This window comes from Odontesthes bonariensis, chromosome 8 (assembly GCF_027942865.1).
Source record: "Odontesthes bonariensis isolate fOdoBon6 chromosome 8, fOdoBon6.hap1, whole genome shotgun sequence".
In the NCBI taxonomy this organism is placed as follows: Eukaryota; Metazoa; Chordata; class Actinopteri; order Atheriniformes; family Atherinopsidae; genus Odontesthes; species Odontesthes bonariensis.
This window is the reverse complement of record NC_134513.1, coordinates 11,945,033-11,962,630: the sequence shown is the minus strand read 5'-3', so window position 1 is coordinate 11,962,630 and position 17,598 is coordinate 11,945,033. Positions and strand designations below refer to the sequence as shown.

The 17,598-nt window shown below is 39.5% G+C and overlaps 2 protein-coding genes across 2 annotated transcripts in view; one reads left to right on the top strand and one right to left on the bottom strand.

Annotated features, from left to right (window-relative positions):
* st8sia1 (ST8 alpha-N-acetyl-neuraminide alpha-2,8-sialyltransferase 1) overlaps positions 1-4,607 on the bottom strand; it is a 28,955-nt gene extending 24,348 nt beyond the window's left edge. Inside the window, exons 1-2 of the mRNA XM_075471725.1 lie at positions 3,860-4,607; positions 3,047-3,191 (exon numbers count right to left, since the gene is read on the bottom strand). Of these exons, the coding sequence (XP_075327840.1) occupies positions 3,047-3,191; positions 3,860-4,038 (324 nt within the window). The 5' untranslated portion in view covers positions 4,039-4,607. The remainder of the gene's footprint in view (positions 1-3,046; positions 3,192-3,859) is intronic.
* Positions 4,608-11,942: 7,335 nt separating this feature from the next.
* LOC142385321 (troponin I, slow skeletal muscle-like) lies at positions 11,943-14,905 on the top strand. Its single transcript, XM_075471740.1, has 8 exons — positions 11,943-12,022; positions 12,594-12,620; positions 12,727-12,768; positions 13,239-13,280; positions 13,680-13,811; positions 13,903-13,992; positions 14,231-14,413; positions 14,568-14,905. Exons 3-8 carry the CDS (start codon positions 12,748-12,750, stop codon positions 14,667-14,669), a joined length of 570 nt encoding a protein of 189 aa, XP_075327855.1. The 5' UTR covers positions 11,943-12,022; positions 12,594-12,620; positions 12,727-12,747; the 3' UTR covers positions 14,670-14,905.
* The last annotated feature ends 2,693 nt before the right edge of the window (positions 14,906-17,598 follow it).

Below are 17,598 nucleotides of genomic sequence, written 5' to 3'. Positions count from 1 at the left end.
CAGATACATGTAATCAGCATCAAATAATGAAATAATGAAATATAGAATAACTGTCTTCTACAGAAAAGAAGAATTCATCCCGACTCATCAGTCAAAGCATTTAGAGCCACATATTTCCCTTCAAGTCATTTAAATCTTCTTTAAAATAATTTAGTCAGCTCAGCTTTGCCATTCAGCTCATTTTCCATCTGACACCAGAGAGAACAGACAGACTGAATGACATCTTCTACAGATGGGCTGTTTGAGACAACAGGAGTAAATCCTGGGAACAGACAGTACTATCACTCTCTGTTGAAGGATGTATATCTGAAGGTAAGCTGGACCACTGGCATGTTTAAGTATAAAGGAGGATAAAGTATAGCAATACCCTCTACGATTTAACAGTGATAAATGGGTCTCTGCCGCTCCAAAAAAGAAAAACGTGGATAAAATACACATTATTGGTCAACATTTACTAAAAATTGTGTCGTAAATGTTAAAGTTGTTGTTTTGGTGCTCCTTCCCACTAAGACCCGTTCAAACTGGCTGACAGCACTACAACGTTTGGAACTATTGAGGCTTAACCTGGTTTCCGAGTATAAATCAGGCTTAAGGCTCGTGTATACTTCGCAGCAGTGTGTCGCAGTGAGCTTGTCGCAGACACGACGCAGTTATTTTTGATTTATGCCTTGAAGCGCTGTCTGCGCTATGTTAATTCCACGCCACAACGCAAGAGGGACAATCACGAACAAGCTAGGATTGTGGGTGTTACGGTTACGGAGGTCATTCAACAACAATGGCGACTGGACGAATGCGCACTTTGATTGAGATGCAGCTGATCGATCTAGAAATAGAAGAAATATTGCTACTACTGGAGCTGGCAGAGAGGCGAAAGAATCGTCACGGTTAGCACGATTAGCGTCAGCCGGTTAGCAAACCGGAAATACGCATAGTGTAGAGCGGAGGTAGAGTTGACCAATCAGAGGCCTCCTTTCTCTCCTCCCTGCGGCGATGTCTGCGGCACTGTCTGCGGTCAGTTACAATTTTGAGGAGGTGCACCAGAGTGTCTGCGTAGTGTCTGCGCTGCGTGGTGGTGGGGGGGGGGGCATGTCTGCGTTAACTGCGACACACACGCAGACGACCTGGTTTCCGAGTATAAATCAGGCTTTACGTTAACCATGTGACAGCTACTCTGTAGCTCTGGTGCTGACTAAAGGGTTTGGAAGCCTGTTTTTAAGGATCTCTCTGCTTCCAGTCTTTCTGAATAAACAGATTGGATAACATTTAGAGTGCAACCAACTCTCACACTCCGAGCATGAGAGTCATGCAGTTGACACTTTTCAGTCACGCCTTACATCTCTTACCGCATAAACAAACTCATAACTGATTTCATGCTACTCAGAAACGGTTATTCTATGCATGGACAGAAAATACTGAGAAGGCAGCTTCGTGCACCAGCGAGTTACTCAAATCCTTTAAGCACACCCTGTAAACTGCACTGTGCAGTTAAACTATCTACTGAGGTGAATTCTCAAAGTAGCCAGCCGGTGACGAGCCCCCAATCATTCCCAAAGCCTCCAGGAGCACACTGTCAAGACTTCAGCGCCATCCCGACTCAACACATACGAGCATTACAAACACACTTATCTGTCGGTAGGTGAGACTTTAATTGATTTAGTAAATATTTCTTCATCTCCATGGAAAAAAAATATATTATGCACAGCTGCTGTCTTCATGACACTGTTACGCTGCAGGTTCTTTTAAATAAATCTTCATGATACTTTCTGTTTACTTTCAAAACCATATATAAGTGAGCAAATGGCTGACGGCAGCATTACAGACAGTTATAGCGGCCTTTAAAATGTTTGAAAATTTCTTCAATCCCCACTGGAGCAAAATGATTTCAACAAATAAAAAGGCCAGGTACATAAAGGTGTGGGTTTAAATCCACTGCTATAATTTCAAACACCTCCACACATTCTGTCTTTGTCTTCACATTTCCTCCTTGAGTCACTCACTCCTCCCCCATCCATCATGAATGAACATACACAACAAGAGCTTGCAAATTAGGGTCAGATATTCATCACGGTCAGCAACCAGGATATCAGACTGCATACATGCAGCAACAAAGGCTGGACTTAGTCTTAATTAATATTGAGATCTGCTTTCCCTGGATACCATAACCACGGCAACGGCTCTTCCCCCACAGTTTCGCATTTGGTCCTGTATCCAGGCACAAATGCCCTCATCCAGATGTGCCAGCACACACCCACGCGCTCAGCAGTGGATGCTTGGAAAAACAGACCCATAGCTCTTATCTTGGGGGAGAATTATATGCAAAGAGACCATTTTTAACCTCTTGGCTCAGTACATTCTCCACGTGTAACGGAAAGAGGAAATTACGTTCAAGAGTACCCCCCTCCTGTTTGTAATTTTTGTACTAGGAAAAGGAACAGGACATCTCAAGTGATTCATTTTAAAATAAACAAATGACAGACTAACAATTCAAATCTGTCCTTATCTACACTCATATCATATTTCTGTAGAAACCCTGTTGTTTTCCATTCATTTTGTTACCTTTCTGTGAAAGTGAAGGGGACATGGAGATGAATAAATGATGAAAAAAGGGCAGCAGATTCCCATCACTGACGTTTGAACCATAAAGAAGCCCACCTCCCCTTCCTGAACCTGCTCCTCCTCATACTATTGGCATCTTAATATTGACTCACTTCACACCGAGCGCTGTACTGATAATCTTCTCCTCTCTCAGAGGATGACTGTCTCCTCCACTGCCCCTTCCCCACCTCCATTATAGATCACCAAAGATCCCGATTAGATCTCACCTTCCCCACAACAGTGTCATGCACGGGAGAGAAATCACTTTCTATCATCTGCTCTCGGTTATTTCACAGTATTGCAGCTGCCTGTCCTAAAGTCTTGTAAGTAACAAGTAAAAGCTTTGCAGCCTTTTGCATGGGAAGCCTGAACAGACTGTCGGCACAATGGACATTTACTGAAATCAATGTTTGAGCTCTCTTTCCAATGAAGTTCCACTATGTAGATGTACCTGTACAAAGAGCGGGTATGTCTCGTTGTTGACTGTGTGCGAGTGGTAAAACTCGCCATCGTACCACAGGACCTTGCCCATTGGCGAGTTCTGCTTGGTCACAGCAAACATCCGCCTGGGATCGCAGCATTCTGTCAGCAGCTTTCTGTTAGGAGAGAGATGAAAAAAAAAGTCATCCCTCAGACATTTTCTCATCCGACAGGACAAAAAGCGTACATGAAAAGTGCATTTATTTAGCAGACTGGGGTTGCAAACATTGGAATCTGGTCTAAGCATTTTCTTGAGAATCTATTAAGTCAATATTTAACCACACAAAAGGTCTTTAAAGCTCTCCAGAGAACCAGAGAAGCTCAGCTCAGAGTGAGCATCCTACAGTCGGCTTGACCGCTGCTCTGCAGGTGTCACTTTCTGTGATTATCTTAATCGGCTTTGCTTGTGAGAATTGCCACAACTGAAGGTTTAAATAAGACTGCCATAGTCTAACTAACATGCTCTGTTTATCTAGCTTGGGTTTAGAAACACTTTCACTGTCCAATAGGAGGACATATAGGGACTGTGATACAATATTCATGTGGGATATCTTGCAAAGTTGTAGCCTGAGAAATTGCAATTATTGAAAATTAATTCTTTAACTATCAAAAACCTTTACAAAAGAGTGTAAGGTGCAACTCTCGTTGTGACACCACAATAGCTCAAGGTACAGACAAAAGATGGCACATCCCAGAACGACAACAAGACTCTTAAAAGAAAACGGGCCTCGAATTTAGAAAAACAGTTTAACAGATAGACAGAAATCTGAGCCTTGAGTCGAACCTGTACAAATCGATGCCTGTCTGGTTCTTCCGCCACACGTCTCCCTGTCTCAGCACCTCTTCCACTATTTCTTTGTCACGGGGGATTCTGTAGTCGGGAAAGACGTAAAACCAGCAGAGCACCAGCACGCACAGAGCGGCCCACACCGACAGTTTGGCCCGGTAGCATCGCGCCAACATCTTTCCTCCGTCTTGTTTGTCCTCGGCCGTTGTTGTCAAAACAGCCGGCTCACGCACATGGAAACTGGTGCTGAAAAACGCTGGCTTGGTCCAAGGCTGGTCGACGCGCCCGTGGCAAATCCGTGTCGCATCCCGCGTGCGAGCTGGGAAATGAATGGGGTTGCAGGGTGGTCGGTTATACGGTTGTGTGGTTCAAGCATCGGTCTGGAACTCCGGTTTTGTGTTGGTGGGGGGTTGGCTGAGAGAAGCAGAGATGTATGTCCCTGCAGCGGCTCACACTCGCTTTCGGGGCTGTGGTGCAGTGTGTCGCTCTCTGCAGGAATGCGCTGCTCTGGGCGCAGAGCATCACCACCATCGTTACAGTATGCTTATTGTGAGGAATTAGCCGGACTCCCTCCAAGCCCAGTCTCATGCTGCATCACAGTCCCAATCATCACCACCAGCCCTAATTGATCCCTCCTTTCCCGCAGGAGCCTCTGGAGTCTTTCTGCAAGCTCTGCGCAGCAAAAGAACAGGGCCAGTCCAGTTCAGTGTCCCTCGACCTCCCCCTTCTTCCTCCTGTCACCACCCCCTACCGCAAAGACAAAGTGCTCCTTGCGCTCACGGAAGTGTCTTAAGGCATTTAAAACGGCAAAACGGAAGATATAGTCTTCAAAATAAAATACCACTTTTTCATATTTCCAGTCCTCTCGCTTTTCTGGTACAGCCGTCCAGCTTTCATGCAACAGCTATGGAGAAATTACTGAGAAGACCCAATTGGGCACAGGCTCAGGAGCCCAAAAAGTCAAGGGACCCTTGGTCTTGCAGAAAGAGGCTCAAAATGATACAGATAAGAGAAGTAAATCAGATGTGAAGTAACACACAAGAGACAAAATGAGCACAAAAACCCATAATAAGACATGGAACAGTCATAGAACCACTACAAAACAACAGGTGTTATTTAGAGTGATACAAGACAAGCATAAAAAGATCCTAAATGAACATTATCATATACAAAATGAACAATACAAGAGTTAGAATTGCCACATACAATACTAGACTTCCTTAAAACAAGGATGTTAAATGAACTGCATTAATTCAGCACTTTTTTAAAGGCTCATTAACTTGTTAAAGTGCTTTATCATACATTCTTTTTCATGCTATATACTGTCTGCAGCACTTTTTTATATAAAATTCTATTAAAGAAAAAGACAATGACCACAAAGTGATGCAGAATGATAGAGAGAGTCTGCATGGTAACTGGAGAGAAAAAACCCCCACACATCACCTGGTAACTATTTGTGGTTGCTTTGTTTCTGAAAGCTGTTGCCTTGTTTTATGATTGTCACTTCATGTACTTAATAAGAATGCAATTAAGTACAAAGAAAGAAAGAAATACCACAATACAGACTTTTGGCAAAGTGTTCATACTCTCAAACAATATACTCAACTTTTACAAGAAAAACTACTGAATAGATGTGCAAATCTAATTCAATATAATGCACACTTGAAGGTGCTGGTATGCAGATTTATGCAAAATCAAAGAGAGACCAGAGCTATCATAAAACAACTTTACAATCTGAGGTTCATTTGCTTATCCTCACATGCTGTAACTGACATTTCAGCAGACAGACAAGCTGACACTCCTCTGAGTTGGAGCAATGTTTCTCTTCATAACATGTGCAACTATTTTACCTGTGTGTTCTCTGGTTATGAACTTTACTCTTTTGTCTTTTTATTTTTGTTTCCCTCTGGTTTTGGGCTATTTCTACACCAGCATTTGAAACATCCCACCTACAAACTGTTGAGTAAATAACAATAGGATAATAATCTACAATTTAAAGAAGATGTTTTAAATCTGTTAACAGAAAACACTTCAAATCAATCCACATGCTCTAGTTTATTTTCTTCCATGTTAGTTTTGTTAGTTCTTTTGTTATTTTTTTAAAATGAATATGTGTTTTTTAAAACCAGGGTAACAGACATTTTCATGTTACTATCAAACCGTTTCTTATTGGTTGTTATTTTGAAATCCCTGCTTTTAAAATCCCGTTGAATTCATGCTGCCTTGTCAAAGGTGCTGCAGAGTACAAGCGCCTCTCCGTCTGCTCTCTGCTGGGACCTGTGAGATGGGCTGATGTCGCCCCTTGCTGGACGTTGTCTGCAACACTATACAAAAAAAACCCTCAAACGATTGAGACAATGATGCGGCTGCCACGCCCAAACTCCCTACTAAAGCCAATTTATTTTACAATTGGAAAAGTCCCACACGTTCATAGTCTGCCCCAAAAACCTTGAACATTTTTTTCTCTTCTGTCTTCTATAGTGTGCAAGCAAAAGCCTATTGTGTAAAAATAAAGCTCTGCTGACCTCCTGTGGACAAAGCCAGAGCTCATACATTATTTAGCTGCGTTTTTTCACATGAAATAAATCTGTGTGCGTGGAGGGATCCATAAAGGAAAACCTGAACCTTTTGACTCCAAGCAGTGCGTTGTTTCTGGATGTGCATATGACTTTGAGGAAAGTCGATACCTTCAGGATTGTCTTTCACCTGCTTGTAAGGTCACTCGGGGCCAAACACAACACGAGTGGGTAATACAACAGAAGACAGAGATTGAGGAGACCTCACAATGATCCCCATCCCTTTCTGTCAGTATAAATACACTGCAGGCTTATCAAAGGGAGGTGTTTAGAAATGTGGCCTACTCAGGGCACTCACTGCACCCTGCTGGGAATATTGGAGGGCAGAGTCAAGGTTGGAGCAGCAACCACAGGGAGGCCATGGTGGGCCACTTGGCTGAAGTCATGCGTCAGCTGTTCGCTGTGTGCAAACAAAGGTGTTACTATGGAGGTCTGTAATGTCCAAATCAGGCAAGCAGTAAAGGACAGGGAATATGGAAATAAGTAACTGCTATGAGACAAGTAACAACAAACATTGTGGATCAAATATTCAGACAATACCAAAGTTTAGAAAAAAGTTCAAAATCCTTTTTTTAAATACCACTGGTTTGCTTTTAGTGATATGTTTATTGTGCAGATGTGACTCAGATTCTATTTCTGTTTGGAAAGTTTATTCTTGGATGATTATCTCCAATATCTGCGTAAGATTTCATTGTTTGCTGGTAGAGATTCTTTAGATATTTATTCAACAATTCTGTTGTTTATCTATCAAAAATGCATCACATCTAATGGATAATGAATCATTTTAAATGCATAATTCAAATCTGAAAAAAAAAAACAGAACCCTCATAGACCCTTTCTCTAGTGCAGTAAATTTACAGCACAATGATTATACAATAAAACCTGCTTCTAAAAGTGCAAATTTCTTTTTTTAGTTTTGTTTGATTAATCAGTGATTCTGAAGTGTAAGAGGGAGCCTGAATAGCTGATCGTCCCTCTGTGCTGATGTGTGTTGGACTGGAAATCTTTCTAGGGTGTTATCGGATTCATTCTCAGTGACAGCTGGGATAGGCTCCAGCATTTGTAACAGCTACAGTTTGTTGTTCAACAGATATGCTCAAAACTGTCTACAGTTTCAAGGCTAAAAAAATATTACTTACCTACTTTTTCTTTTGGAAATCCTGACATGTCTAAATTTTTAAATATTTGAAAACTTTTAAAATATTTCTGAAGAAGCAGGGGATGGGGGGTGGCTAGTGACAGCAGTCTGCAGGCCCCCTTCAAGCAGCTGAGGGAAATATGACTCATATGAACATTTCCATATCCGAACGGAATTCATTCTAAATTTCCTTTAAGAAATCATCATTAGGAGGGGCATGAGGGGGTTGGATGGCGCAGTGACACACAGCGCTTTCAATCATTCATGTTCTCATGACACAAGTTCAGGACTAACAGATGGCAACAGCTCAGTCATCACTGAGCTTGGTGAGTTCACACAGCAACACCACTGAAAAGCACTTGTCACTTCCAGGTTGGGTTTTTGATAATTATATTGGTTGGTTTGAGTTACAATTAAAAACTACTCACTCATTTCAGCGACCATTTTGTTCTATGCCTTTGTTATATATAAACTCAACTCCTTACGCCAAAACTTTGTCACTTCCTAGTTGGGTTAGGGCTAAAATACATTTTTTTTACAAAGCGACCACAACCACCACCTTCCAGAACGCTATTTTTTACGATTCACACGCAGTTGCTCTCATAACAATGAGAAATCACATAGTCCTCAAATTTAGTTATGGTTAATTTTGGCTTGCATGAACCAACGCCCCATTGGGACATATTTGGGTGGGGGAAAGCTTCTGCAGATTGACAAACAGTATATCTCAGGTCAAGCTTAACCTGACCCATTTTGACCCAAGCATTTTCTAGATGTCTACTTTAAAAATGTAGAACCTAGTAAGACTTTGCTGTCTCCATTGTTTAACTCAACTTTGCAGTCCCGTGATCAGGTTTATGTATTAAGAGTATACGATTAAAGTTACTTTTTACCATTGGTACCATTACCGGAGCATTGAAAACGCATGGTAGGTATAGAATTTTATAAAATACATAGTCAGGGTTCACCATTATCGTGTGAATCCAGTCTCTTACACAAAAATGTGCAAATGATGCACAGTATTTAGCATGTTTGCTGCTGTATTTAGATTTCATAGACTTGACCTTTTTTTGCTCACCTCAGGTACAATACAATGTAGTTATAAGCTATAACAGACAACAAAGTCAATGTCTTCAAATAGCAGGTGAGCGTTAATAAAGATCTTCTGGCCACTGAAGATTCCTCATCACCTGCTTGCTTTACAGAAGAACATGGCAGCTCTTTCTTCTTATCCCCAAATGTTACCCACCTAAAGCAGCAACAGTAGAAAGCCCATTACAAGCAGCCCCCCCCTCAACACCAGAGCCTTCCTATTTTTTCTTTTTGTGTGTCTGTGTAGAGAGAGAAGGGAGTTGGGTTACATCAGAAATAGCACTCCCACCTGCTGAGGATCACTGAAAAGAAAAAAGAAAAAAAGACGGAACATTTGTTGTCCCCCGCGTCTTTCCTCCTTTTGTTGGATCTCATAGCTCACTGAGGTATTGTGTCTGTGTCTCCTGTTTTCTTTCTGTTGTAAAGAGCTTGAAATAAACAATGGATAGCACATCACCCTGTAGAATTAAAATAATGAGATCTTTGAGGGTGTATGTCAAAACAATATTCATCTGTTGCTGTATCATGCCAAAGAATTGAGATACAAATCTAAATCATAACATCTTAGAACACCTTCCACCAATGTCTTCATTCAAAAATAGCAAATAATTCAAATTAAGTGTTTTTTCTAAACTTATATCATGCAATGTTTTGGTGAGAGAACAAAAAGAAAACTTCATCCACATATGATATTCTTTCTCACTTTGGAGCCTTTTCCTCTTCAAATAATCTTCACACAATCTCCAACACTCATTTTGTGTGACGTAAGAAACACAATATCTAAAAAGAACTGAATCACTTATAAACCAGAGATGGAGAGAAGCAGACTCAAGAGACCTCATCTTTAACATGTCCATCTTGTAGCACATACATATCGCATTCATTCTCACTATTGTTTATAATCTCAGCGAAGCCCTAACAACTAAGGAGAGCAAAGGTTCCTCACAGGACCCCATGTGGCTCAAGCAAAGATGTCCTTGCAGCTAATGCTCTGTTTATCAAAAACATCTTAGCGCTTGCATCAGCTTTATTCTAGTATAAGCCAGTGGAAAGATGAGAAACTTGATGCTTAGGGGTTAAATGATTTGCAAGAAGTGCCAGAGCTCCGGTCAAGATTAGCACTCATGCTTTGAAATCTTTGAAAAGTCAAGGTAAGGAATTGTTGACAGCAGATGAAAATAGATAAACACACATAAGTGAACAAAGACGTTTATGTGTGTTGAGGGGGTCACAGAGAAACGCCGGTGTTCCTGGTCAGCCACCACAACTGTAAATAATGAAGATTAAGGTGAATCATGAAAAGATGTGTTACAGTAGAATGAAAACAGAAGAAATTTACGTTTCACCTGAGATTTGTTAACATCCGATAACATCAAACAAGACCAAATAAGTCTTAGCAGCAGATCCCCTGAGTGCATTGCATTATGCACTTTAATGCTTATCAGTGCAATGCCCATGAACACACTAGACCTGCAAATGCACAACAAGAGAATAGGTTATGCTTTGGCATCGATAAGCATGAAAAAAAATGATGTGGGAACTAGAAATAAAAAACATGAATGTTTGCAGAAACAGCAAGAAAAAATTGTATATTTACATACATGGGACTTTCACCATGGAGACTGGGCTTCATGTGCCATACGGGACCCTTGTTAATTGTTTTTACTTGCCTGAACAATAACATCAACAGCTGACTGAATATGGAATTCCACAGAATTTTGATTATTTTCCCTTTTGTTTTTAAATTGGAAATGCTCTTGCAGAGTTTTTTTTTTAAATCTGTGTGTATTTTAGAGGGCTCTTTTGACAGTAACAAAGCCAAAACCTTACCACACTGCTAATTCTGGGTTGCGTGTCAGTGCTGCATGAGTTTAGCATATGTGCTAAACTATATGCTGCTTTCTTTAAATGAGAATGTACTTGTAACTGATTAGTTGTCTCTGGTCAGTGCATCTGATCAAATGCCTCTACGATGGCTCATTCAGTTTTACATGTATGCTCTGCTTTTGATTAATTGTCACGTTTCACTAAATACACAAGAATGATCGGTAAATACACAGTTGTAAATGAGCTGAATAATTTCTTTCACTCTTAACCATATGCACTGATAGTGATACCAGTTAAAAGCAGGTTTTTATAGGAGAGGGGTCAGAACTATTCTTAGAATATGACTGTGAGCTTTTGTGATTCATGAGGGCTTTAGGTGTGCGTTATGCTCATCCACTCATTAGACAATGAGCTCTCTTTAGCTCCTACCAATGAATGTAATTGCTAAAATTACACATAAAGTTTAGAGCAGCTAAAAGTAATCATTGTCTAAGTTTGATACAGACACAGTTAAGTCTACAGTAACTTGAGGCAAAAGTGTTCATTTCAACACAACATTTGCCCAACTTTAACCTGCTTTTGATGCATGAACCCAACAATAAATGGGAATCTAGACTGGACACTTGGCATTGTGCACCCCATAAGTTTGATGTATTTTGTCATATGAAACATAAAACCATCTTCGATATTTTACACAGCTTTCAAATGTAGATGAAGAAACTGATCCATTCGTATGCAAGGCTCTAAAATAAGCATTTGACTGAACAGTGAATACAAGAATAATATGTTGCAGGGTTTTCTGCATTTCAGTAAATGTAATGATTAATAGACTCATGACAAAAAAAATGCCTTAGCTGTCATCGCAGCATTTTTATCCACCTAATAAAATGTTCCACTTGATAAGTACAAAAACTAAAAATGTAAAAATAGGAAGTCATAGCCATAGAATATGTGAAATAAACTCCGAAAAGCTAGGAATATAACCTATTTTGCGTTAGGAGAGAATGAAATGGAAACAATAGGTTCATGGTTGAGTTTACAATTTCTAAAAGCATTTACAGTTGCTGTTACATAGAGCAGGCCAGCAATTAGTTCCAGTTTTAAGTCTTCAAGCTCTGGTATACAAAGAGAAGCTAAACTATTGCTGGCTCCAGCTGCACATACTAACTAAGATTCCATAAGATCACAACCTTTTCTTGATGGGAAAATGGTGACAATGTTCACAGCTAATAGATGAGTTTGTGTATGTATTAATTCCAGGGTGGAATAAATATTGTTTTCATGCAACAAAGGACAATATCCTGAAAATACCATTAAAGTTATGCTCATGATGTATTATTACACTTCCCTGGTGTTGTCACAGTGTTGGGGGAGGTGATATCCAATGCTTGGTGTCATGCCAGCACATTCTTGGGACCAGACGTTATATTTGCTGTCCACTCACCACCCACCTCAAATAAAAAGCTCCACATTGTCTACAGCTGCTGGTGTTTGATTCTCTACACCTCTGCTGACACCCATTCACAGGTAAAACCGCTACTTAATATATCCAAGGCTTTCAGTAAATCTAAAACTTCTAATGTAGTGTTTAATGTTGAAAATCGTTCTTTTTTGTTCCACTTAATAGTGAATAATGGAGTAAATGAAATGAAATAATCCTATTTTTCTGGCAAACTCTGAGATCAAATGATATAAAATAACTACAGGATTGCTGAGGTTATCATCATTATAAATGTTTACATTTATGCATGTTTGTAAATTACTGTTAGCTTCTGAAAAGAACTGATCTGCCAACTCTGCTTGCATAATGTCTTCCATGTTAGTTCAAATGTTGTTGTAGATGTAATGTTTTGACAAAAATGACAAAAATCTAATGCCAAGCTCTTAGTTGTCATTAGTAGTACCGCAACAAAAACAGATGATTCTGAAAATACTGAAGGAAACTGTCCTTGTAGCATCCTTGCCTTAATCATCCTGTCAAAGGATGTCCAGGACTTTGTGCTATTCAGCACCACAGTGGGTCAGATTATATCATGGACTAGAGACATGATCCAAATTACTCTGCAATTTCACCAATAAGCACTTCCTTTTCTTGCAGGTGTTTGATTTTCTCATCATAGCTTAGGTGAGGAAATTCCCATAATCCTCATATTTGTGTCATTGTTAACAAGTAAACCTAACCGTTTGCTCATGGCATCATCAGTCAAATTTGTCTCTGTCTGCTGTTTCAGGAGCACCACAGACCCAGAGCAATGAATCCCAAAGGGGATAAGGTAAGCCAGCTATGTTCCACTGTGTTAATCCTCCATGCATGAAGAGGGGACACATTGTCCTTACAGACATGGCAAAGATGTGGCAGCGGTTATCTGTCAGAATTGTTATCAGCATCCCTGAGAGCTTTCCACTTGACTTCATACTAATAATAAAGCATTATCTATTCACGTGTAACTGCAGTAAGTGGCGTTGAGTTGGACACATACATTTACTGTACATGGAACAGATTATTGTCATGCTGGTCAGCTACTGATTCATTATGTGTAATTTTAGTTGAAAGACAAGGCTTGGTTATTTATTTATTTATGTATTTATTTTTTGGAAAGGATTATTTTGTATGCTGCACTCATTTTGTATCGTCAGGGGCCACTTTAAAAACCAACCTAACTACCTTTTGACTGAAGTTTTTTTAAATATTCTATCCTTTTGACAAGTAAAATTGTACTGACAAAGTTTGCTTTCCTCGCAGCCGAAGTCGAAGATTTCGGCTTCTCGCAAGCTTTCCCTCAAAGTGAGTCGTTATTTCTTTTTTTTTTTCATGACAAAGTCCCAGAGTTGTCTGAGTGTACCCAAGCACCCCCTGACAAGACCATGTCATGTTCCAAAAGTGCTAATTTCTTAATATTCTATATTGCATGTTGTTTAGCAGCTTTCAATAAAATAAAAACTTCAAACACTTGTTTAGATATGATTCCTAAGCATTTTTGCTTTGTTATTTACATCAAGTTTTAGAGTTTTATTAGGGTAAACAGTACATTGTTATACTCTAGAGGAGGATATGCCGTATATATGGGATTTCTGACATCTTGCACACTGATATAAGTAGAGTGTGACACATTGGAAGTCAGTTGAGGCCTTTTCAATGACCACACCCAGCAACCTATGATTGATATCTGTTGTGTCCAACCAGATGCTGCTCCTCACAAGAGCCTGTGAGGATTTGGAGAAGGAGAAGCAAGATCGAGAGGAGGAGAAAGTGCGCTATATCGGAGAAAAGTTGCCCCCATTGCAGGTGTCTGGATTGTCACTGGATGACCTACAAGTAAGACTTGGAGATGAAAAGAGAACAACCTGATTAACAGAAGAAAATGTATTCATGTATTCAAAGTAAATGTTAAAAACATTTCTTTTAGAAACTGTGCAAACAGCTTCATCATAAAATTGACATTGTGGATGAGGAGAGATATGACTGCGAACACAAAGTGATCAAACACAACAAAGATGTAAGTGTCTCTTGACCACATTTTACACATTTTCTAAACAGTTCTCTTGAAATCAGAGTTGAAATACATTATTATCTTGTTTGAAGTTTTATTACCTTTTCAACCAGCTGCAACTAAAGAAATAGAGCCTTGTGTATGCCAATATATCATAAAAGATCTCTTTAACATATTGGAAAGCCCAAAAGATATCTAAAAAAGCAGATGTTTTTTTTTCATATTTTCCTCCATAATACTGTAGATTCATGAGCTGAAACTGAAAGTACAGGACCTTGGAGGCAAGTTTAAAAAGCCTGCTCTTAGGAAGGTGAGGGTATCAGCAGATGAGATGATGAGAGCTCTTCTGGGCTCCAAACACAAGGGCTCCATGGACCTGAGAGCCAACCTCAAGTCTGTGAAGAAAGAGGATGTCAAACAAGACAAGGTAACAGAACCAAAATTCACAAATGTATCATCTTTCAGTCTCATGCATCTTCTATACGTCTGTGATGATTCCCTGAGACCGGCGATTGCAGCTACTCAATAAAATCCCGTCAACAAGTCTCTAAATTTGGATTTTTGATTCCCTTCGTTCCTAGGTGCTTACCAGTGAGGTGGGTGACTGGCGTAAGAATGTTGAAGCCATGTCAGGCATGGAGGGCCGCAAGAAGATGTTCGATACAGGTGGCGGAGGACAGTGAGATGCTGTAAACAATGAAGATGATCAAGTAAAAGCAGTGAAAACTAAACAGTTTCAACATAAGTGTGGAATACTTATCTGGAGGCTAGTTGACATTTGCTTACCGGCTATTTTCAGTGCAACGACTCAAAGCATGTTAAGTGTCGGATAAATAGAGCCCCGCTTTTTTTTTTTTTTTTTTTTTCTAATCAAAAAATATTAAGACAAGGAAAATGAAAATAAAATCTATTTTCCAGCTTTGTCGTTCCATTTCTGTACTTGACTTTATCATGTTTCACTTTATTGGCAACTGTTGGTTCATGTGTGGCATGTAAGAGAGAATAGCGAGCGGCTTAGCTGATGATGGATTAAAAAAAGAAAGATAAAAACTCAAGGGGGGGTGTGTGTGTGACAGGTGTTCCCTGCATATATTTCACTTCACACTGTCAAAGCAAACGAACAAACAAATGAAACAAGGTACTGGATTAAAAAATAAAAAAGTTCCTTTAAGTGGAGGAATCTTTGCTCGGCAAAGGAGATAAAGCTTTGGGAATACTGCACAATGAATTGCTTTTATGATGAGTCACAATCAACCCCACAACAGAAAAAACTTTCCAACACTTTGTTAACCTAAAACTTTGCAGCATTTCGAGCTCACAATGTTATCATCCAAAACTAAAAGCCTCAGAAGTTGATCAGGATGACACAAAACACTGACACTGAAGCCCCACACATGGCATGCATTCCTGTGCTTCCTGTATGTGTCACTGGGTTGACAGGCTGCTAACGCCAAGCCACTGTCATTTGAAGTATGACAGTAAGACCAACAATAGCTTCATGTTCTGTGTTAAGTGAACTTCAGAAGATGTTTTGCATGCTTTTTATGGGGTGGTTCTGGAAAAGTCTGTCTGTGTTGAAACAGCTGATGCTTGTCTTTAATAGGTTCACATCACACATGCTCACAAAGAACGCAAGAGAACATAGACCAAATACTATGTGGAAGATGAATTATTAAAACTTGTCTGCTCCCCTCCCTTTGTCATCAATCAGCGATTGCAAATTGAATGCATGTGTGTGTATCGCGCTCAGATTTGTGACCATACTGAAAAGCTCCTCTTGAACCGCTGCTGCCCTTGGACTCAGCCTTTGTGAGCTGATAATGAGAAGCAGTCCAGGTCTTGATATGCATTTTGTAACCAAAGATAGGCATAAATGGGAGTGGATTGATATAGAACAAATGTTCCAGGAATATCCAAAATGTTTTCATGTCAGCACCACATGATGGAGCCCGTTCAGTGACATTGGAATCATGACACTGGAGCCTTCAGTGAAACCTGCTGAGATAACAAACATTTAGTGACGCTCTATGTGCCCAAACCACCACAGTTAAGGTTAGCTATAGAGAACAAGATTTATTTCAGTGAATGGGCCACTCGGTGGCAGCACACATATGCAAAAGAATTGTCAAATAGAATTGTGATGATTATACATATCATATATGTACATGTATATATATATTTGTGTATATGTATATTTGTACATGTCATTACAGTATATAGTCATCTTCATTAGTCAAATTTAGCAAATTACACTTATTAAAACTCTGTCTCTCAAGTACAACAAATGGGTTTCTTGTACCTCAGTTGTGCATTCCTGTTTTTGATGATTTAGATGATTTAGATGATTCCTCTGCATAATTTCTTCATATTGAGGTTTGAGCTGTTGGTTGAACAAAGCAAGCATTATGATGGTGTCACTTTGATACAAAATCCTACATTTCTTTTACAGATTGACCAGTTAAAAATAATCATCTTGTAAAAGAAATGGTTAGGTAACTAACAGTTGACTAACTAAAGAATTAACAGAAGATTGATTCAGTGTTGGGCTTCTACTACAGCAATAAGAATGGTAAAATACTTATTTATACTATCGCATTAATCATAAAAAACAATTCTGGAGCAGTTTCTGGAGCAAGAGTCTCACTTGTGATTAAGTGTGTCAGGCCTCTGATTACTTTTTGTGTCCATTGTCTTTTGAACTTTTGAAATTCACATGACATTATGTAATAATTTGTCTCAAAGGTGCCACATGGAAAAATCATTGTTCTTGATTTTTTTGTTTTTGGGGATAATTTGTTTCTGTTCTTGGGAGAATATATTTGTGTTCTGAAGTCACATTCATTTATTTTTTTTGTTTGGCAGTAGCTAAAGCTAATGGCTTAGGTCACGAAGAAGATGTACACCAACTTCTAAGAAGTTTTTGCTGATACATTTGAAAGATTAACATTACAGTTGCAGCATTACCTTTTTAACGGAATGCTTTCTAGTTGGTTGGTGATGTCCAATGGTTGCGTTCTGTAATTCAGATAACCCGCATATGTGAGGATAACGCCGGTTCTCTCCTCACTCTTCTTGCTATGTTAAACACTGTGTACCACTACTGGTACAAAAGGGTGGGGGTTGAGCACTTGCTAAGTCTCCACCCTGAAAACAGTCAAAACAAGGCTAACAGAAGGGCCACTGTGCTCAAACCAACTGGTATTTTGACCAAAGCCTGTCTAATACGTCTCAAAAAGACCTCAGAAAAGAGTTTAAATTTTTTTTAAAAATGGCATATGTCACCTGTAAGTCTTAAAATGTTACATGTTACATGTGATCATCTCAATGATACAGTGGTTAACAAATAAGTAAAGCTTTAAATTCATCAAAATAATTTTAAATCTGAGCAAAACATAGATGTCAAGTATCATTACAAGACAGAGGATTTGTAGTTCAAGTCCTACTGCACCTGTTTTGGCTCAATGATTGATTTTATCTCTGATTTGGGGCTACACAAGTAAAAGTCTCACAAACTGTAAGACGGAAGTAGTGGCGCATGACGGTAAATGATTACTGCTGTGGTTCTAAGCAGAGGCAATTAATTTCACTCATCGAATAACCTCAAAGGAGAGG